Here is a 23,677-nt window from a genome sequence, read left to right as displayed (position 1 = left end):
GTTGTGTCTTCTCTGTTATCTCGGATGTGTGACTCTGTTGCCCACAGTGTTTGCCATTCTTCCGCTTTGCTTCAGTCAACCGCACTCTCCAATGGTGTGCCCCAGCATTCTTTTCCCCTTTATCCCAGTCATTGATCGAAATACTGACCAGCACAAGGTGTAGGCCGAGGCTAAGGGCTTGACTCCAAAACCCTTTCCGGTTGCAGCTAGAGTTCACGAAAGGAGGCCCAGGGGGTTCTGATCAGTTCAACCCTTGCAAAGGCTTAGCATCCAGCTCTGATTGCCGTCTTGCCCAAAAGGATATCAAGAGAGAACTAGCCAAGTGTCTCTTATTGCATGTACGTAAGCAGTCTAGTGGCCCTACCTTCCATAAAACTGAGGTTATACTATTTATAGCAAAGGAGTCCCATGATTAAATAGCTTGTCCCCCTGAGAGCATCATTATTCCCATGAGAAAGTGCAGTTTCTCAAAGTCCAAAGAAGACATTTATTTGCTATGTTTATTCATATAAAAATCTCTTTTCTCATGGGGAACCAACTACAATAGTCGACATATAACCCCAGCCCCCGGAGGACGATCAACAGAAATGTGGGCAAAGGGACACAGCGGATGGTGTAAGATATGAAAATAATAATAATTTATAAATTATCAAAGGTTTGTGAGGGTGGGAGGGGGAGGGAGGGGAAAACAGTTGCTAATATGAAAGGCTCAAACAGAAAGAAAATGTTTTAAAAATGATGATGGCAAGCTATACACAAATGAGTTTGATATAACTATTGTATGGATTATTATAAGAGCTGTAAGAACCCCCAATAAAATGATATATTAGTTTGTTTTTTTTAAACATTTTATTAGGGGCTCATACAATTCTTATCACAATCCATACATATACATACATCAATTGTATAAAGTACATCTGTACATCCTTTGCCCTAATCATTTTCTTGATATATTAGTTTTAAAAATCTTTTTTCAGAAACTAATTTGATTGATTTTTTGTTCAATTCTAAAAGAATGTTTTCATATGCTAACTAAAATTTGCCTACAAGTTGTAGAAAAACGTTAAGATGAAATGAAAACTATGGTGAAAAATTAGTACTCCTCAGAACCCCAGCCCACCCACCCAAAGATGGCTACAGCTAGCATTTTGAGAAACATTTCCCTATGCATATGTACTGGTGTAGTGGCTATATATTAGATTTCTAACTGCAACTGCAAGGTTAGAAGTTCAAAACCACCAGCTGCTCGGGGGAAAAAAGACTTTCTACTTTAAATAGTAGTCTTGGAAATCCACAAAGGCAGTTCACCCTGTCCTAAAGGGTCACTATGAGTTAGAAACAATTGGATGGCAGTGAGTTTGTTTGTTTGTTTGTTTATCTTTATTTTGAAGTACTGGACAAGCACCGATCAATATGAATAGACATTGGTTATCAAAAACAAGTGTGTCATTCTGGACTTATGAATGTGTATATGTGTACATAGGCCAATAAGATCAAAAAAATTTTCTAACTAGAATAGTATCATGCTTGTCTTAATTAATTACTTAATGCTGTTGTAACAAATGGGTAACTTTAAAGAACAGACATTTATTTTCACAAATTCCAAAAGGCTATAGACAGAGGTATTGTTATGAATTGATTTACATCTCCCCAAAATATGTGTTGAAATACCAGCTTCTGTACTCTGAAAATAGGAGGTTTCGTTTGTTATGTTAATGAGCTGGTAGCAAAGTAGGGTGGGCTATAAACCTAATCACTTCTGAGGCATAAAGAGAGCAGAATAGCTCAACAACAGCAAAATAAATAAAAATTAATTAAGAGCAAAATAAATAAACAGACACAAGGAGAAGAGGGAGACATAAGATAGAGCAAGATGCATCTATAAACCCAATAACACCAATGATTGCTGGCAGTTCCAAAAAACTCACTGACCTCCAGGATTTCAACAAACATAGCGAGCCTATAAGACAGGGTAGAATTGCCCCTATGGGTTTCTGAGACTGTCATTCTTCACAGGAGTGGAAAGCCTGGCTCTCTGCTGGCAGAGAGAAGCTAAAATAGAGGAAGATCAAAATTTTCCCTCAGCCTCTCAGCTGACCTGCACCAGCCCTGCCATGGCTCTTTAGCCTGCAAACAGTTTGAGAAGACCCTAACCAGGCAGCTCGTTCAGGAGAGGATCTTCTAAGGCAGGGGTTCTCAACCTTCCTCATGCCGCAACCCTTTCATACAGTTCCTCACGTGGTGGTGACCCCAACCATAAAATTATTTTCATTGCTACTTCATTACTGTAATCTTGCTGCTGTTATGAATCATAATGTAAATATCTGATATGCAGGATATATTTTCATTGTTATAAATTGAACATAACTAAAGCATAGTCATTAATCACAAAATAATATGTAATTATATATTGTGGAATATTTGTTTCTAATGATAAATAAATGAGATTTTGTGGTGTAGCATGGGTAACAGTCTTCATGCCGGTACTCGTGGGTGGGCATATGTGCATGTGGGCGGACCTTCCTGGAGACAGATAGAGGAGCGGTGCCTCGGTTCCTAAGATCATCGGAAACAATGTGTTTTCCGATGGTCTTAGGCAACTCCTGTGAAAGGGTCGTTCAACCCCCAAAGAGGTCGTGACTCACAGGTTAAGAGGCACTGTTCTAAGGAAGGGATAGATGTTCTTCAGCAGTCTTGCCCACTTTGGCTTCTTCAGAGTTCTTGGCCATACCAACAGTTCTGAACACCCTTTTTTTTTTTTCATTTCTTTTTGCATTCTGGGCTTCCCTGACGTTCCTCTGCATGTCTATCTATATGTATCCCATGACCCGACCCCAGCGATAGACACACCCTTCTGTGCTCTCACTCCTGCATTCAGGCCTGCTACTTCACTTAAACTTTGTGTTGCCATTTGACTTGGGTATGAAATTCTGGCTGTCTTCCCACCATGTGCTGTACGGCTATCTCCACTATCAAGTCCCGGAGGGGTAGAGGAGATGGAAAGAAAGAAGAGGAGGGATGAGAGAGGACCTGGAGGGGGGCGGGATTCAAGAAGGAAGAGGCAGAGAAAGTGACAGGGAGGAACCAGAAAAGGAGGGAAGGTCTAAAAGGAGGATGTAGATCCAAACTTGGGAAAACTGGCAAATTCCCATTGTGAAAACCATGGCTGACAGCTGGAGAGAAAGCAAAAGAAATTCCTAAACAGCCTAAACAAGTAGAGCCCACAGCTACAAATGCAGGGAAAATGTTCACAATTTAGTTATTGTTGCATTTTTAAAGAAAGATTTGATTTTAACTTTATCCAGGTTTATATCTAAGGATATTAAGAAGTCAGAAGGATTTTTATGTCTAATGAAGGTTTGAGGGTGGGTCAGAAAGATTAGTGTCCTCCAATTTGAGAACACTATAGAGGGCAACAAGACCCCCAAATCCATCTACCGAGGACCTATTTGGATTAAACTTTTGGCAGCTCCCACCTGTTCATAGTCTAAGGACTCAGCCTTACTGTCAGGTAGAGATTATTGTAAACTGGATTATAGGGCATGAACTACAGTAGAATATGAGACCTCGTCAGTTGACCTCCCTCTTGACTCATTTAAATGGTTTAAATATTTCTCACTTGTTCCTCATCAGGAGTTTTCTCTCTGGTTTATTTTAATCTTGACAGTGATCTATTCTTCCTTCCTTAAAATTTTTTTTATTTTATTGTTTCTGATATGTTCCCAGTTTATGAAGCACCAAAGGGGCAGGTGCATAGAGATATAAAACTGATATAATAGCTAATTGGGGATGGTGGCGGGAAGGTTGGGGGGAACTGAGAAGCAAACAATGAATGCGGGAAGGGGGAGGGTACACTAGAACTGAGTGTGGTGATTTATATATGCCTCTTTTTAAAAGGGACTTAACTGTGGAAGTGTATGACATGTGAATTTTTTATCAGTAAAACCATTGGGAAGGGGGAGAAAGAAAAACTAGTGTCCTGGAAGGGAGTATGCAAGCTGATATAAAGCCTTATAAGGAAAGAGAGAAAAGCAACTATGAGGATATCATAGATAGTACAGCTTGAGAGAAAGTTCATCCAGCTCCTTTAAGAAATATTACTCATTCCATGTCTGTACATAAAGATCTATGTCGTTAGTTTTAATGACTGCAGGGCATTTCCTTAATTTAAGCAATTCCCTATTGGTGGTTTATTTTGATCTTATTCAATATTCTCTTGTTTCCACCAATGCTGCAGTGCTGATCCCCGTATATGCATCTTTGTGCACCTGCACAAGTATATCCAGAGGAAAACTCCTCAGGTGTAGAACTACCTGGTCAAAAGGTAAAAACATATGAGATCCCAAGAAAAAAATAAGTGGCAAAAAGAGCATGTCTTGCGTAGCCAGGGGATGAAAGGGAGAGATGAATAAGGGTGGGAATGGTGTTATCTGAACATCAGCATTGATCCCATGAGTCACAAAATATTGGGGCCATAGCAGATGTACTCACGAACCAGTTTTACTTGTAGCCTTTGTCTAACCAGAGGTGAATACCTGCCCACACACAGCAGACAGAGGTTGTGACATGCATTTAGAGCAGTGGTTCTCAACCTTCCTAATGCCACAACCCTTTAATACAGTTCCTCATGTTGTGGTGACCCCCACTCCCCCAACCATAAAATGATTTTCGTTGCTACTGTCATTTTGCTACTGTTATGAATCAGGGAACCTTTGTGAAAGGGTCACTTGACCCCCAGAGGGGTTGTGACCCACAGTTTGAGAACTGCTAATTTTAGAGGTATGCCACATTAAATTGTACCTCACAAGGGAGCAGACTGTCCGTCTTACAGAGAGGCTTGGTGAGCCTTCCTCTGCAGCTCAACTTCTCAATGGCTGCACCATCCATCAAGCATCTCCTTGAGAGTTAATGATACTAACCAGTCTGAGCATTGCCAAGCTATCATATTGCCCATATCCATGGGGCTAGGGATACCTTTGTGATAACCAGACAAAACAACTCTTTGCCCAACTGGAGTCAGTGTCTGAAATTCTCAGCACCCCTTAACTTGCAAAGAGACAAAAAGAGGAACTAAAATCTATCTGCCAGTCACTTTGCATACACCATCTTTTCTCATCCCCAGAACAACCCTTAGTAGTGGGTGTCATCAATCCTATTCAATTAAACAGAAAACAGAGTAACTTCCCCAAACTCAAGCACCTGGTAAATGGCAATGCCAAGATACCAGCTGTGACCTGTCTGCAATGTTATGTCCACCAAGGTGACGTGATCGGCTCCTGGGAACCCAATTGATAAGGATAAATAACTTGTTCCTTGAGAGATGGTGTCCAGGCCCATGTCAGGGGCTGTGTGTACCTTTGGGTCGTCTTTTACGCCCAGGAAGAGATCATCCTTCAGCCCCTTCTGGCAGTGTTCACACGTGCAGTCAAAGTAGTACTGCTTCTTCAGCTGCTTCTTGCGTTCCTCGCTAACATTGAGGAAGTCGATATAGGACACCGTCAGCTCCTCTCCTTCTGAGATCTTTCCCAGGGCCCGGAGCTCAATTCTGCAGCAGAAGAAAACAAAAATCAAGTCCACTGCTAGTGAGATTTGTGCTTTCCCGGGTTACAAGAACAGGAGACTCTAAGACAGCAGCTTCCACTGGTGCTTTGAGAAAAGTCCCATCACCGCCCCACCCACAGAACACCTGGAAATAGGGCCTAAAGGATCATTTTCTGAATAATTCCATTTTACTTGTTATCACAGTCAAATCTGCTTTATTTGATTAATCCCTCTGAAATCAGACTAAGAGATTCCTCATAAAAGGGATGACTTGGTCATAACAGCATTCATAACTCCTAAGCCTACGAATGTCCCTGTATCTTGAACTACTGGTGGTCTCTAACAATAACTTAAACTGGCCCTGTGGGTTTACGAAGCGGGAACTCTTTATGTGAGTTGACGTCCTCCTCTTTCTCTCTCAGAGCCTCTGTTGGTTTCGCACTGCTGACCTTGCAGTTGGCAGCCCAACACACAAATACTAAGGCAAAAACTCCTAACAAAAGAAGACCCAAAAGTTAATTTTGGTTAATTTGGGAGCCAATCTCTCAAAAGCATGTAACTAGTTTCCTACCCTCTTGATTCATTCTGTCTAACTTGAACTTTAAGCACTCTGTTGGTGTGACTTTCAGCCCAATGTTGTTGTTACCATGGAACCAATGGTATGGTAGCCTACAGTAGATGATGAGACACATGATTAAACCAAAAGAAAGAACCGATTGCCATCAAGTCCGTTTTGACTCATGGTGATGCTCTGTGATTCAGAGTGGACCAGCTCCACAAGGCATTGCTCCACATGGTGTTGCCTTAGCTCTCTTCTAAGGTGCTTCTGTTTAGATTAAAACTATCAACCTTGCAGTTAGCCATTGTGATAGTTAGTTTTATTGTGCCAACTAGGCCTCGATAGGAACATGTGAATGGAGTTTAATCAGGCTGAAGATTAATTGGAGGGCAACTGATATGAATGCTTTCCAAGGCAGACATCCCATCTCTCTTTCTCCCTGGTGATCAGACCAGCGTGCTGCTGCTTAAGCTAGTTCTTTGCCTCAACTGTGTGCTGCACTACTTGTGGGCCAAGCCAACACATGGATCATTTTGCCTTACCGTGCCTCACTAGAGCTTGAAGCTCCTTTGAGACCTGCTTTGCCATGCTGCTGGTGGACTGTGTCACTGTGTGTACAGTGCTAGAGCTGGAGACCCCATCGGGTCCTGCTTCCATAAGTTCCAATGCTACTGACTGTTGCTGTCCCACCCTGCTGTCTGCTGCCTGCAAGTCTACTCTGCTTGTCTTGCCTGAGGGAAGATTCTGCAGCCTGCTTCATTAACCTTGGACCAGCAGCCTGCATGAGTTGAAGGACCTTCAGTATATTAACTGTTCCATGAAAGTGAGTTGAACTGAGCCCTCTGTTCTGCTGTGTGAACTAATTAGCCATTATATTCCTTCTGGCTACACACACACACACACACACACACACACACACACGTCCTGGTTTTGTTTTTCTAAAGCACCCTGCTTAACATAGTCCTCAAGTGCAAACCAGGAGCCCCTGAGTAGTGCAAACCATCAAGCTTATAATCAAAGGCTATCTCAGCCTGCTGCGTGGTTTACTTCTGTGTTTATTCGGAAACTTGACTTTCTGGATGAAGGCTGTTATGAAGAGCAGATGACATTTCAATTCCCTTCTCAACCAAGACCTCATCTTCCAGTTACCTAAAGCACCACCCGCATACCATGTGCATGAACTAAAGACAAAGCCCCTGCTATTACATCAAGTGAAGCCAAAGGTGTTACCAGCCCTTGGGCTTCTCCACAATGCAATTTCCACCCACAAGGCTAGATCACTAAAGTAAATAAGTGGTGAGTCATGCAAGTTTGCGCCCAAAGTGTGGTCTGTTGTCTCCCCATGATCTTGGGGTCTTATTGTCCAGTGAAGAGTCATCACCCAGGTAATGAGTGATGGGATGCAGAGATCAGAGGAGAGCAAGCATTTTCAGAGGGACACATGCTCATTTAAGTACCTCCGAGGAAGGCTGAAATAGACCCTGCTTGAGACAGAAGGTATTGTCTCAGAGAACATCTTCTCCACATGCTGTAAGGTGATAGCTGAACAAGCTAAATGATGGTGACATGATGCCCGGGTCTCTTAGGAGGTCATTTATGGTTAAAAAAAAGTCCTCGCATAGAGTTGTTGCTTAATGGATGCAGATTTTTCCTTTGTGGTAATGTCTTAGTTATTTAGTGCTCCTATAACAGGAATACCACAAGAGGATGGCATTAACAAACATAACTCATTTCTCACAGTTTAGGAAGTTGACATCTGAATTGAGCATGCCCACTCTGAGACCGGTCCTTCTTCGTCAGCATCAGAGGAAGGTCCTTGTTCCTTCTGAACAGAAAGGTGATCTTCGTGTGCATGGCATCTTCCTGCATCTCTAGCTTTCTTGTTTAATCTCTTTAATATTTCTAAAGATATTAATTCAAAATATGCCCGATATTAACTCTGCCTCATTAACATAATAAGGATAACTAATTCCTAAAGGAGATGATAACCACAGGCATAGAGATGAGAGTCAGAAACACATCTTTTAGGGTACACAATACAATCCATCTTCTTTTACCCTTTGCTTGCCACCAAATTCATGTCCTTGCCACATATAAAACATATCCACTCCATCACATCAACCTAAAAGTTTTCAATCAACTCCTAGTCCAAAATTTCATCTTCTGAATCACCTAACTCCAATATGGTAAAGACTTTGGGTGTATTCCATCCTGGGGTAAAAATCCTCTCTATCTTTGAGCCAATGAAACTTAGAATACAAGGTCTCTGTCTCCAACAGACAATGGCGGAAGATGCACAGGGTAGACATTTCCATTACAAAGGGAAGAAATTAGAGGGAAAGGGGGGAAAACAGGCACCAAGCAAGTCCAAACTCCAGCAAAACGATTTACATTAGCTCTCAACTCTTGAAACGAATCTTCTGTTTTGGGGGAAGCATCAAGGCAACAGCCCTGCCCTCCAGACTCTGAGTGTTGGCCATATTCTCTGGACTCTGGCCTCTCGGTCCTGCGTTTCATTCAACCCCACCTTCCAGGCCCTCTGGGGTGGCACCTCTGCTAGCTCAGCTTCAGGCAACCTCCTTCTTGGATATCTGAGTGGCGCCCTCACCCCCTCTTCCCAGCAGATCCCATTCTTCTGCCTCTTGGGCATGGTAGCCCCACCCCTTCGACTTTGGCCACTGACCTCAAGCCATCTTCATCACTGCCCCACATTCCAGTTCAAAACTGGTAAAGATCTGACTCTTGGAATCCTGGGACGCTGTGGCCCATCCGCTGAGACCCAGGCTGTGGCCCATCATCTGAGAGCTAGGAGTCTGTGGCTCCATCCTCTAACGTTGAGAAGGCCCTGCTTCCTGTGCCCCTTCCAGCAGTTCTGATCTGAGCAGCCCCAGGGACACTTCTTTTCATTTTCTAGAGGACAGCAGACTGAGCACCTTTGGCCTGTTTCCTGGCTGAGAGTTCCAAGAGGAGAACCTTCTTCTTGTCTTTGACCCTTTAGTCTACACTATGACGCTTGCTGCTGTTGGTTAGATCCATCAGTCACTAGCTGCAGCTCCTTAACCAAAGGTTATGTGGCCATGCCATAGGTGATCATTCTAGGACACATGTCCTTAGTGTGTCACACAACTTTCCAAGCCCATAGGTTCTGTTTTCATTTTGCACAGTTCATTTTTAAGTTTTCCTCTTGCATTTTACTGCAAATACCAAGGACAAGCCATGTGACTCTTTTAAGATCTCGCTTAGAAAGCCCCTCAGGCAGATATCTGAATTCGTCATTTATAATCACTACCTTCCACCAAATATTTGAACCTAATTCAGACAAGTTCTTTGGCACCGCATGAAAACATCACCTTTCTTTTACTTATTTATCATTTTCTATTAAAGCTCCACTAGAAACACGGTTAACCTCCACATTTCTATCAATATTCTATTCCTGGTACCATATGCATTTTCTCTGATAATGGAGACTTTCTCTACTGCTCTCCTCACTTCCCTCTGAACTCTCATCAGAAATGCCCTTGACATCCATAATTCTACCAATTGTCTCTTCAAGGCAGTGTAGGCTTTTTTGTTGTTGTTGCAAAGTAGGCTTTTACGATGAGGCCCCTCATTGCTGCATTCCAGAATTGCCTCAACACTTTAAATATTGGTAAGATTCCTGGTATCAAGTTCTTCCTTAGTGATCTAGTGCTTGTTGCTGTCATTAGGTGCCATCACGTCAGTTCCAACCCAGGGTGACCCTATGCACAAGAGAAGGAAGCAATCCTTGGTCCCGTGCCATCTTCACAAATGTTGCTTCGTTTGAGCCCATTGTTGCAGACACTGTGTCAATCCATCCCATTGAGGGCCTTCCTTGCTTTTGCTGCAGCCCTGATTTACATAGCACAACCATCACCCGCTGTCAATGAACACTTGGGTAGCTATGATGCTGAACAAGTGTCAGCAGAGTGTCCAGACTAAAACAGGCTAGGGGGGAAAGCTTAAGATCTGCTGCTGCTGCTGAAAAATCAGCCAAAGAAAAAACCCTATGGCTTACAATAGTCTTCTACTCTTGGGGTACTGCATGGGGTCATCATGAGTTGGCTTGAAAGTCACTAACAACATATCTAATGCAAGAAAACTCACTACCATCAAGTCAATGCCAAATCATAGCCACCCTATAGGACAGGGTAGAACTCCCCCGCTGAGTTTCTAAGAATGTAACTCTTAAGAGGAGGAGAAGACCTCGTTGTTCTCCCTTGGATAGGCTGGTGATGTCAAATTGATGACCTTGCAGTTAGTAGCCCAACTAGTTACTACTACTCCACTAAGGCTCCAGGGCCTGTCTAGCTACAGGGAGCCAGTCTGCTCCTTTCCAGCAAGAACACCGATGCCCAGAGATGTGACAGTCCCACAGCGCTTTAGCAACAGAGACAAGTTTAGAATTCGAGTGCCATTCGTAGCCTTATGTGATTGTTTTCAGTTGGCCTCCCAGGTACAAGCAGAGGAAATGAAGTGTGCACATCAAAACATTTGGTTTGGGGGAGCCCTGATGGTGCAGTGGCTTAGTACTTGGCAACTAACTAAAAGGTTGGCAGTTCAAACCCTCCAACCACCCAACAGGAAAAAGATGTGGCAGTCTGCTTCTGTAAAGATTATAGCCTCAGAAACATTGGGCAGTTCTACTCTGTCCCCCACAGTTAACTGACTCATCGGCAATGAGTAATGTTCTAAATAGTTCCAATAGTACCAAACCCTGGGCTGGTGTTGAATATGAATTGTTGATGTTTGGCTCTGATGGATAAGAAAGCAATCCTCCATTGGCCTCTTTGATAGCAGCAGCTCTCCAGAGTGACTTACCCTCAATCAGTGGTGACTCCAAGGCTAACTGGGTTAGCTTAACATAGCTTTGCTTCCCATCATGGTTAAATCATTCCTTACCATGTCTCAGGGTATCACGAATGATTTCGGTGATCTTAGAGCATTTTCAAAACTAAATTAGTTTAAGATCATTTAAATATTAAAACGATGCATATGTGTATGGCCCATCTTGCCATCCTCGGAACTGGAGACCATGAGATAAAAGGTGAGCACCACAGACAAGGCGCTGAAGAGGAAGTCAGGAGATGAGGATTTTAGGTCTGGCCCTTCTTCCGACCAGCTTTGAATCATGGAGGAGTTGCATTACCCCGTAGGTCTTAGATCCCTTTCCTGTCCTTTGTTGTTGTGTGCTATCTCGTGTACTCTGACTCAAAGCAGCCCTGTGAGTAGGATAGAGTAGAAGAATTACCCCTCCACAGGGTTTTCATGTCTAAAATCTTTAGGAAACAGATTGGCACTTCTTTCTCCCTTAAAGCAAGATTGTTGATAGTCAGCTCAAACCATCACTCTTTTGGTTAGAAGACAATGCTTAACCAGTGTACCACTAGGACATCTTCCAGCTCTATCCGCGTGCCAATCTATAGTTCAGCTAATTGATCGACAACCAAGCAACTAAATTAAGTTTTACTTACAGAGTTTAAGAACAGATCAGTCACAGAGATTGAAGGCTAAGATGGTCCCTAGAGACCCTTTCATTCTGACCTACATTCTGCATATGTGATATGGCAATAATTTCTATTGGAAAAATTAGTACCAGACTAATTCCAAGGAGTTAGAGATTGATGATGAGCCAAATTATTCCAAGATACTACTTTGCTCCATTTCCCCCGACTCATCCCTCAAGTATATTCTCTCGTGTCCCTGTGTTCTGTGATTCACTGCAAGGTCCACAGAAACTTGTGAACCTCTGAGGAAATGCCTCACGTGGTGGTGGGTGCTGTGCAGTCCCAACCCTGAGGGCCAGGCAGAGGCAAGCCAAATTCAGGGTCAAGAGACAGAAGCCGAAAATGTCCCAAATCCACCGCAGGTCTTCTTGTTTCTACCAAAGCTCAGTCAGGAAAATGGAGGCCATACTTTGCAAGTGAGGCGATGAGTGTGGAACTGCATGGTGGCACCATTACATATCCAAGGAAAACAAAGAGCATGGCTTGGTTCACACCCAGTACTAAAAGTGGAGTCGTGAAGATGCCCTCAAGAAACAAAGGATGTGGCTTGGCCCACATCCTCCGCTTAAGTCAGGTCTCAGTCACACCCCACTCCTTTCCATCAGCGTAGTAGAGACTGCCCTCCTAGATGAGGCCATACCCACAGCTGCATCAAGTCCAGAACCATCAGCTAGCTTATGAGAAACCATGGCTAGAAGGGCCACACTACTTGACCATAACTCATGTGGAACCAAAGCCATGATGTAAACCCAGGAATCAAAGCCATGATGTAAACCAAGACAAATACAGAAACCAACTACTCTTTTGTTTTTAATCCAAAAGCCATTTCATATGCTTTTAAGACCAAATCCAAACTCACTGCCATTTAGCCTATGCTGTAGGGCAGGATAGAACAGCCCTGTGAGTTTCTGAGACTGTAACTGTTTGTGGGAATAGAAAGCCCCATCTTTCTCCTGCTTTTAAGACCAGCCTGAGAACAAAATATAGCCTAAGCCATTTTTTAATAAGAAAAGTCTAATATCAAATCTAACCTAAGCCATTAATCACAGTTGGCCCAAAGCAGGAAACAGAATTCAATGAATAAACATTTATTTTTTAAAGTCACCTGTTGGTGCTAGTTTCAGAACCCAGTCTGAGTAGAAGTCGGGGGTCAGGGGCTATGAATAAACATGCAGTTCATTAGTCGGTCAATCCCATTGGCAGTGCTCATTTCACGGGAGCAGGGCTGAGAGGATGCCGTAGGTTCGTGGTAAAGTGATGGGGTTAGAAGGGACTGTCATGCTTCAGAATTCGAGGAAAGGTAAAAGTGAGGCCAGAAAGAGGGAGAAGAAAGGGAACTACATAAGCCAAGGCAGGACAGGTACTGGGGGTGGGAGGGAGAGAACAAAAGGATTCACTTAAGTGGGTTAAAATGCACCAGTCGGACTTCAGAAGAACATTACAGACAGACTGCATACAGCCAAGGAGTCTTGGGAAGGCGTGGCCGCGGCACACCAGGCAATGAGGGGGATGGGTCTGAGGAGAAAGGGTGTGTGAAAGGACTGACCCACCTCATCTGGGTGTGAAACATGGATTTCACTGCCTCATGACTGAAAGACAAAACAGACACCCAAACAGAAATTATTACCACTGGGTAATTCAGTATGGCTAGCGAGAGTCTGCAGCATTCTGGGGTAAACAAGCAAGCTTTGGCTATCAGCACAATCTGGATCCCAGCACCTCCCAGCTGGGACTCACGTGACAGGATGTAGTCTGACAGAGCAGAGAGTGCTCTGGGTTTGAAAGAGAAGTTCTGGGTTCAGAGGTACTCAGACCGAAACAAGTCACGTCACTTCCCTGGCTCTTAGTGCTCTCAGCTGTAAACTGGCACTGGGACTGTCATGAGATTATGCATTTAAAAGCAGGTGCTGAAAAGGTTTGGAATTTTATCAAGGAACATCCTAAAGGAATAAGTATTGCCACTTTTAATGGGGAAAGTTTGGGGAGGGGTGGAGACTGGCTATGTTAATAAGTGAGCAAACGACTCTCCCCCACCGCCCCCCAAGGTTCTCACAGAGTCAATTCCAAGTCACAGAGACCCTCGGAGGAAGTAGGTTTTCAAGGCTGTGACCTTGCTGAATCAAACTTCCCAGCCTTGCTTCCAAGGTGTTGTTGGGGAGTTCAAACACAGCTTCACAGTTAGTGGCCGAACACGTAACCTCTTGTGCCACCCAGGGACTCCAGGTCACATCAGTGGTGGGTGAACATGTGTAGGGTTAGAATTGCCCCTCACACCATCGCAGAGTCCCTTCCTCTAGAACAGACAGCTAGACAGAGACTGCAAAGCTGCCTGCTTCTGCCCAACAGCCAAGCTCAGGTAGGATGCAGTTCCTCTAAATTAGTAAGTACAAAGAAGCCAGAGCAGGCAGCACAGGTGACCTGAAGCACAGGTTCCTGTGGTTGTTAGATGCAGTGGCAAACAAAGCCCCGGGCCACGAACACTTAGTGGAATGGTACCCACTAAAGGTCACCCTACAATGTGATTGAATTATTGAATTGTATGCTATGTGGATTATGGGCCAATAAAACTGTTGGAGTGGGGAGTCACCCTACATATGCCTGCATTTGATCCTCTCTGCCAACCAGGATAAGCCCAGACAAACAGGCCCTGCTGGGGGGACATGGAGAGATCCAGTCCAGCTAGGCAGTGATATCCCTTTTGTACATCATTTCTGAATCCAACTTGACTCTCTGACAGTTCCCTGTTGATGCACTGCCGCAACAATTTTCCAATTACCATCAGCATAGTTTTATTTGCATGTGATATTAATGATACCACTAGATAATATCAGAATTTTATTGAGTCCCCTTTCTTTGAAATGGGCATAAATATGGATCTCTTCCAGACAGTTGACCCCAGAGCTGTCTTCCAAATTTCTTGGCACAAATGAATGAAAACATCTCAATTGGTATTTTATCTATTCTGGGAGTTTATTTCACCAATGACTTCAGTGTAGCTTGAACTTGCTCCTTCAGTGCCATCAGTTCTTGATTACAGAATGCCTCCTGAAATGGTCAAACATCAAGAAATCCCTTCTGTACAGTGACTCCATATTCCTTCCATTTTCTCATAATACTTCCTATATTGTTCTTTAGCTTGGCCATTGAGTTCTTCAACATTGCAACTTGAAACTTGATTTTTTTTTTCAGTTCTTTTGGCTTGAGAAATGCCCAATGTGTTCTCACATACTGCGTTTCCAACTCCAGGCCTTTGCACATTTTTATAATACTTTACTTTGTGTTCTGAAAATTCCCCTTTGAATTCTTCTGTTCGGCTCTTTTACTCCACCATTTCTTCCTTTTGCTACTGTTCAAGAGCAAGTTTTGGAACATCTGCTGATATCCATTTTGGTCTTTTCTTTCTCTTTAATAATCTTTTACTTTCCTTGTATATGATGTTTTTATACCAGTCTACAATTCAACTGGTTGTCATTGTCAGTGTTGAATACATCAAATCTATTCTAGATTCAGATGTGATATATTCAGGGTCCTGTTTTGGTTTTCATGGGCTTGCTTTAATTTTCTTCATCTTCAACTTGCTTCACGTCAGCAATGGATGATCTATCCTGTAGCCATACCTGGTCTTATTCTGAGACCCAGGACATTGAGCTTCTCTAACGTCTCCTTCCATAGGGTAGACCGTTTGATTTCTGTGTAATTTATCTGGTAAAGTTCATTTATAGAGTCATTGTTTCTGTTATTTTAAAAGATTATTTGCAATGATTAAGCCATTGGTCCCACAAAATTCTACCATACGCTCATCAATATAATTTCTACTTCCATGGCCCGATTTTCCAACTACGGATCTTTCTTAGTTTCCAACTTTCACATTCCAATCACCAGTAATTACTAACGCATCTTGATTGTATATTTGGTCAATTTCAGACTGCAGAGCTTGGTTAAAATATTTTATTTCCTCATCTTTGGCATTAGTGGCTGGTGCATAACTTGGAATATTAGTCATATTCACTGAGCTTCCCTATAGGCTTATAGCTAGAAACCCAGTACTGACAGCATTGTGCTTCGGGATATATATCAAAATATTCATTTTTATGATGAACTTGATGCTGTTCCTGGCATCGTGTGCTGTGTGTTTGTCCAATTCAAAATGCCCAATACCAGTCCCTCAGCTTATGAATGCCTAGGATACTGATCGTTATGCGTTTCATTTCTATTTTCACACTTCTAAGTGTCCTAAATTCATAGTTTGTGTTATTCCACAATTTAATTAGCAATGGGTGTTTGCTGCTGTTTCTTCTCAATTTGAGTCATGCTACCTCCGTAAATGAAAGTCCCAAAAGGACCCAGAGATCCCAAAGACCCACACACGTCAGTAAGGTTGACCTTCCTTTGTGTTTTGAGTGCCTTCCAACCTGGGGGCTCATCAACCGGCAGTATATCACACAATGCACTGCTGCTATTCATCACATTTTAACTGGCCAGTTTTTTGAGTTTTGTGTTTAAGAAAAAGATCACCATGCCCTCCATCCTAGCCTGTCTTAGTATGGAAGCGCTGCCGGACTTGTCTACCATGAGTGATCCTTCTGGCATCTGAAATACCGGTGGCACAGCCTCTAGCATTGCAGTAACACACAAGCTACCATAACTCAATAAACTGATGGGTGGCCAGCTGGTATGTAAGCTCTTGCTTTCAGAAGTAGGAAGGAAGTGGGAAACAACCCTTGCCACACCGGTGGTTAGCCTTGTTCTCGGGTTTAAGTCAGAAACTGTTTTCTTTGACTTCCAGGAAATCTGGGAAGAAACTTGCTCCTGGTCAATGGTTTAGAATCAATCTGCCATGAAAGTTTATCTCTAAGAGCAAAAGAAATAATATGGCTTATGCCTTGCTTGCCCAAATCTCTATAGTCTGAGCCATGGCAACCAGGAGCTCACTCCTTGTGCTGGCTTTCTCCAAATTCACATCCATGTTTCAGGGTTTGCTCTTCTTCTCCATCTTACTGGAGCCTTCAGAGATAGGGAGGCTGATTTCTGAGGCCCACAGCATCCAGGTTTCTTTGACCTCTGGCTTCTTGTTGGGGTGAGCCCAGTGCGAAGAGATCAGAAGGTAGTTGGAGAGAGAGGCTGAAGTTGTTTACTCCCCTGGCTCCTCCTTGCCTCCTCACGGATCTGGCAGTAGATGGCTCCTCTACAGAGTTAAGTCCACTGAGCGGCTCCCATGGCCCTAGCCTTCACCAGGTATAGGGGTAGTGCTTCCTCTTGGCCCTGAAGTCCAGAAGTGGTAATACTCTCCCGCTGTTGTCAGACACTCACCGCTTCTGATCAGTTCCTTAATCCCTGCCTACAGTCTAAACGTCTCCATTAAATTCTCTACTAAATGCCCTCCTGAGAAACCGTTTTGAGCCATTTTGATTCCTCCCAGGATCTTGACCAATACATGCTCCTGCCAGGCCCCTTCTCATTCAGTATAGTTCTGCAACAATCTTCAGGTGAATAACCCCAGGCCTCACGTTTTAAAATAGTCAGAGGCTTGTCGAATACATCCAGGCAGTTTCAAAAGCATACAAAGACTCTGAAATAATCTGTGTGGAATATTTGATATCCCTATTCCCTTTCCCCCAACCAACCCACACTCACATTCTGAAGTGAGAGTCCTGTTTGCTTTACATTGAAATCCCTTCTGGTTCAGATTCAACATTTTGTCTTTGGCTTAAGTCAGGTGGAGAAAACATCAAGTCTCCCTACCCCCATCACACCACCCTGGGGAGAGACATACTCACTTGCCATTGTTAAATATGACGGTACAGTTGGGCCAACAGTCGTGGTTCACCAAACCTAGGTTAGGGAAGACGCCCACGCCCACTGCCTGCAGGCCTCTCTGATCGCTGAGAGTGAAGCCGTTGCAATTGATCTTTCCAGGGAAAAGAAAAGAGAAACTGTTACCAGATATAAACTCGGGCAAAACAACATCCCGGCTGTTGAAAGGAGTTTTTTTTAAAAATTGAATAAAAAGAAGTAGACCTCCTCTTGCCCTGGAAATGCTTAGAAACTCTGAACTCGAAAGCAAAATAATTCACTTCTTCTTCTCTTTAAAGAGTCTTCCCGCTTTGGGTGGGACAGTCCCGATTTTTAACAATTTTTCCTGCATCCCACGGCGTTTTTTAAAAGTCCCTCTTTTTTTAAAGAATGTACGACAAGCTAGGGTATATGGTTTTCGGCTGCCATGTGGCTATTTTGCCAGGATATGAGTTTTATCAATGGTGTCCTGCTGGTGTCCCGCTTAATGTGGTCACCTTATTAAGACTCTAAATGACTCATGAGCTCAGCATGGGAAAGTCCCATATTTGTTAAAATGTCACACCATCTTGAAAGTTCTCCGTAGCTGTGTTCTAAAAAGGCCAAAGATGGGAATGCTGGTTCCAAGATGGCTCTCCCTGTCTCAGCATCTGGCCTCCCATGAGTGTTCCTTGCTATCTGTCTCAGGGTGTACGTGTGTCTGTGTGTGTGAGAGAGAGGGTGGGGGCTGCCCGCCTATCCCTCCCCTGCTTCTTTTGCTTTCCCATCCTCAACTCTGAGCTCCTCATAAAATAAAAATTGATCTCTTTTTTATTATTTTGTCCCTGGTGGCTGCTTTTACACTCCCTGATCACAATGTTTAAATCTGATAAGTGCAATACCCACCTCCACTGCTGTGGAGTCAACTCTAACTCCTAGCGATCCTATAGGACAGACCAGAACTGCCCCACAGGGTATCGCCTAGGCTGTAGATCTTTAGGTAAGCAGGTTTCCATGTCTTTTCCCCACAGAGCAAGTGTCGCGTTCAAACTACCAACTTACTGTAATCCGTTGAGTGCTTGACCATGTGCATGACCAAGGTTACTTTTGGGCAGGGCAATATCTAACATTGTTCTCTGCAACGCAAGGCAAACCAAGTTAGTTTTTACTTATGTGGCATTCTGTGGGTGTTTTTTTTTTTAAAGAATAAGTTGTTCTTCAAATGTGTGCATAAGCAAATGTGGTGAAGAAAGCTGATGGTGCACGGCTATCAAAAGATATAGCATCTGGAGTCTTGGAGGCTGGAAGATAAACAAGTGGCCATCTAGTTCAGAAGCAACAAAGCCCACATGGAAGAAACACACCAGCCTATGTGACCATGAGCTGTGAAGGGATCAAGTATCAAGCATCAAGGAACAAAAAATCATATTGTAAATGTGGGTGAGTGCAGAGTGGAGACTCAAAGCCCATAGGTAGCCAACTGGATACCCCCTTACTGAAGGGCTGTGGGGAGGAGATGGGCCAGTCAGGGTGCAAGGTAGCAACGATGAAACATATAACTTTCCTCTAGTTCTTAAATACTTCCTCCTCCCCGCTATCATGATCCCAATTCTACCTTACAAATCTGGATAGACCAGAGGATGTACATTGGTACAGATAGCAACTGGAAACACAGGGAATCCAGGACAGATGATCCCTTCAGGACCAGTGGTGAGAGTGGCGATGTCTGGAGAGTGGAGGGAATGTGGGGTAGAAAGGGGGAACGGATTACAGGAATCTACCTATAGCCTCCTCCCTGGGGGATGGACAGCAGAGAAGAGGGCAGGGGGAGACGTCAGACAGTGTAACATGACAAAATAATAATAATTTATGAATTATGAAGGGTTCATGAGGTGGGGCAGTGGGGAGGAAGGGAGAAAATGAACAGCCGATACTAAGGGCTCAAGTAGAAGGCAAATGTGTTGAGAATGATGATGGCAACAACTGTACATATGTTCTTGACACATGGATGGATGTATGGATTGTGATAAGAATTGTACAAGCCCCCAATAAAAAGATTTTTTTAAGAAAAAAATTTGTTAAAGATTAAGTTGTTCTTCAATTGGTTCTTAGGACATGGCCCAACTTGTCTCAGAGAAGGTGCCTATACTTCTGTTGGTGGATAAACGGGGTGGGGCAGCCTGCCATTGGGGGAAGTGCTCTACATTAAGCACATTGATCCCCTAAGAGAGAATAAGCGCAGTATTATGTTTCTAACTGGACATTTTGGACCTATTTTTTATTCAACCCTTGGTGACCCACACCGTGTACTATAGACAACCAGGACTTTAGACTCTGTCCCTTTGAGGTGCACAGCATCTTTCACAGACCACACGAGAAAGGTCTAATTTGGAATTCACACTAATCGAGCTGGACTTTACCTTCAGCATACCTGTAGCAGATCGAAGGACTGGAAAAACTCCCTTGGGCTTAAGGCTGAAATGCGCTCTTGTGAGAAGAAGCAGATGGCTACTCTCCCAAGGCTGTGGATGTGGAAGTCACTGGACTTTGCTTCAAAGACTCTTCTCTTTTTCATAGGTTTGTTTGTTCAAACACTCTTGCTTTGAGGCGACCCAACAAATGGCAACTCCAGACCACCACACGTTTGCTATTTTTATACTCTGCCTTTTATGGCATCTCTAGTCCAGCAGGCATACTTCTGCTTTTGTGAATGAGCCTCATTGAAAATCTTACCCTGTTCCTAATCATCATCATTCGTGCAAATAGTGTCCAGTCACCTAAAGTGTACTATCCGATACATGTATACTTTCCTGTTCTCAACAGTGTTTTAAATTCTATACTAGATACATTAATGATAACATCAATCACATTATCATATGCCCCATGGAGATGAATTCTCACATTCTCCAATAAAATAATAAAGATATCTCTAAAGTGAACCAGGGACATACATAAACCAGAGATATGTGACTAGATGTTGAGCTCACGAGCATAGCCCTAATCTAAGAACACTTAGTTCTTATGACATGGCTGCCCTCATGAGTGATCCCAGAGATACAGGTGCTACAGAAAAGTGTGATGAAGAAAGCAGATGGTGCTCAGCTATCAAAAAGAATAGTGTCTGGGGTCTTAAAGATGTATCTGAAAATAAGCAGCCATCTAAGTGAGCCTTGGGCTAAGGCCACCTGGAAGCAGCACACCAGCCCGTGTGATTCAAGGATTGTAAATAATAAAATCCATATCAAGAGGTGGGAAAAATAACAGAGGTTAAATTCTGCACATCTGGCCGTGCGGAAGGCTATGGATCCAGTGAAAACCCCAAGCCCATTTGCAGGGTCCCCATGTATATTAAGCCTCCAGCGGATCCTCTCTGATTCTGGCCCCAGGATGGGGATGGTCTTGTTATCAGACAGAGTGAACTGTCGATGGATCACTGCAGTTGTAGTTAGATTAAAATGTGACACCTTGTCATTTGATCTAACTTTGGATCCAAATATATATATGCTCTAATTTCTAAGGTTTTTGGCTGAAATTTTGCTCTGTTTTGGTCTGTCGATGTTGGGTTTATTTTTGTTTTGATTTTGCACGATTTTCTCTATATGAAATCCAGAATAGGTAAATCGATAGAGAGCAAATGGATTAATAGTTTCTTAGAGGCATGGCAGAGGAAGTAGGCAAGAAATGGGGAAATAAGAGCAATGAGTACAAAGAAGGAGGAATGTCCTAAAATTGATGGTGATTATAAAGCTCTTTGGAATATGATTGGACTATTGAAAGGTATGATTGGTGAGTTATATGACAACAAAACTGTTATACAGTAAAATGACCAGTGGAGACACAGAGACAGTGGTTGCTCTTTGTTTCCAATATTGGGAGAGAAAGGTTGGAATACGCAGACTTCCCAAACCCATCAGTCGGAGACAAAAAAAAGTTTATGTGTGGAATGCCAGCTTGCAACAAGGCAGGAACCAGCTCAAAGGAAGCATGGCTAGCAAGACAAAGAATGAGATCTTGCTGCCCTCTAGCTTGTGTCTTGGCACCCCCTCTCCACTGTGGCCGAGGAGTTTCTAGAAACGGCTCCTTTCCACAAGCCTAGTTATCCTTCCTCCCCTCGTCTTCCCTGATGAGGAATCGAGCTCTCCTGTCTCTGGGCTTGTTTTGATGGACTGATTTAGGGGCCTGTCCCTGGTCTCATAAATAGAAAGGGCAGTGGGTATTTCTGCTGCATCTCGTTAGCAGAACAGAGGTGTCAGTGTCTGGGTCTGCAGGCCTAAGGGCATCCCCGGTGGCATAGAAGTCCCTGCCCAGGGCAGACGTGGGCTCCTCGTCCACCAGTCCATGTGAGAGGAGGAACGAGAGCGAAGAGGGGGCCCTGGAGGAGGCAGGCTTAGCCAGGGTGTCATACCACTCCGAAGATGTGTGAGATGTACTGCATGCTGAACTGCTGGCTCTGAGGCGGCCAGTACTCCAAGAAGGCGTCCACGTCCACCCGCAGGGCCTTCTGCTCCTCCTCCCCAAAATGCTCCACGTGGTTCTGCAAATCGTCCACGGAGACCAGGCAGCCCTCCGTGAGCCCGGTGCCCTCTCTCTCCACCCGCCACATGATCCGGGCGGCCAGCCTGTGGAGAGGGGTGATGTTGGGGAGGGGCCACCACACGCCCTCACCCAGCAAGCACTGCCCGAGCGCCGAGCGCACCCCAGCCACGGGTGCGGCCACAAGACCGCATGTCCACACGCTCTTCGCTGGTGAAGCTTTTGGCGGTAGAGAGGCCCCGCTAAACGAGATCCGCTTTACCTGCGGCCAAGTGCACGCAGCATATAGAAGAGGGTAACCGGGTCGGAAAACGAGTTGCCATCTAGTCACTTCTGACACAAGAGAAAGCGATATGTGTGGGAGCAGAATGGGGCGCTGTTGGATGGTCCGTGGCCGCTTTTTCGGAAGCCTGTGTCAGGCCTTCCTGCCAGGGCCTATTCTCTCTGCTGCCCACTCGTGCTGCAAAGGCGTCGAGTGCAGGGCAGTGGGGAGAAGCGTGGACGTCGTGTCCTAGGTCGGGCACCACCTGGGGAGATCTTTGTGTCAGCCTGCCTGCCTCGCACTGACTGCTGGCTGACCAGGTGCCTGGGACTGGCTGGCTGATGGGCCAGAGTCGACCTTGTCCCTGAAGAGAGACCGCTTGACAAGCCATCTCCTTTGTCCTCTGATGTGGGCCACAAACTCATTTCTGAATGATGCTCCTGGGGAACTCCAGGAGCCTGGGCACTAAGGTGCCCCCAATGAAGCTCAGGACATCATCAGGGAAAATAAGGTGTGAGGTCAGGCCTGGAGCCGATCGACTATCTTCAAAATCCTTGGGAAATGATGGTGAAGCACCGAGATTAGAGGCCAATGGAAGGCAGATTTCAATTCAGCAGTAGCAGAAACAGCTAACTGGCACCGTCCAGAGGGGGGTCCCTGTCACTGGAGGCGACATGCACTTTGGGCCTTGAAGAATAGGTGGGATTTCAACAGCTAGAACTGAGAGGACATGAGGGGGTTGGTCAAACCAGATTAATGTATCGTTTCTCCAAGTTACCAGGATAGGATACGTCCTTCAACTTCACCCCTGTACCAAAGCAAATCCAAACTCACTGTTGATTCTGATTCATCGTGACCCTATGAGACAAAGTAGAACTGGTCCTCTGGTTTCCAAAACTGTAGCACTTTGTGGGGGCAGAAAGTCTCATCTTTCTTCCTCCAGGCGCCTGGTGGTTTCAAACTGCTGACCTTCTGTTAACAGCCCAAGGCACAACTGCTACGCTCCCAGGGCTCCTACACACACACGATGAAAATCCCCCCAATGTCACCACCCTGATGACCATCAGGGTGGTGCCCTGCCAAGCCCCCACTCCAGCAGAGCCTCTAGGATTTGCGAGCCCTTGAAATGGAGCTCGTCCGGTCTGCGACTCTGCAGAACAGAATAGACTTGCTCCTTGAGGGGTTCTAAGAAGCAGACAATGTTACCTTTCACCTGAGGAGCAGCTGAAGGAGCCCTGGCGGTGTCTTAGTTACACCTTGGGTTGCAATCCTCAAGGTCAGCAGTTCGAAACCACCCGCTGTTCCCCAGGAGAAAGTCCGGGCTTTCTACTCTGGTCAACAGTGGCAGTCTTGGAAACTCAAAGTTTTACCCTGTCCTATAAGGTCACTGTGAGGCAGCATCAACTCCACGGCAGTGCATTTGTTTTGTTTCGGGGCAGGGTGGAGGCAGTTGGTGGGTTCCAAATGCTGACCTTGTAGTTCGCA

The 23,677-nt window shown here is 44.5% G+C and overlaps 1 protein-coding gene across 2 annotated transcripts in view; it reads right to left on the bottom strand.

Moving 5' to 3' along the window:
- SMYD1 (SET and MYND domain containing 1) overlaps positions 1-23,677 on the bottom strand; it is a 52,118-nt gene that overhangs the window by 5,723 nt on the left and 22,718 nt on the right. Inside the window, exons 3-6 of one of the 2 annotated variants that reach the window (XM_075562539.1) lie at positions 21,803-22,016; positions 17,403-17,533; positions 13,176-13,214; positions 5,356-5,545 (exon numbers count right to left, since the gene is read on the bottom strand). In XM_075562539.1, the coding sequence (XP_075418654.1) occupies positions 5,356-5,545; positions 13,176-13,214; positions 17,403-17,533; positions 21,803-22,016 (574 nt within the window). The remainder of the gene's footprint in view (positions 1-5,355; positions 5,546-13,175; positions 13,215-17,402; positions 17,534-21,802; positions 22,017-23,677) is intronic. The other variant, XM_075562540.1, reaches the window with a different exon arrangement.

Source organism: Tenrec ecaudatus, chromosome 11 (assembly GCF_050624435.1).
Source record: "Tenrec ecaudatus isolate mTenEca1 chromosome 11, mTenEca1.hap1, whole genome shotgun sequence".
Classification (NCBI taxonomy): Eukaryota; Metazoa; Chordata; class Mammalia; order Afrosoricida; family Tenrecidae; genus Tenrec; species Tenrec ecaudatus.
This window is presented reverse-complemented; position numbering and strand designations above follow the sequence as displayed.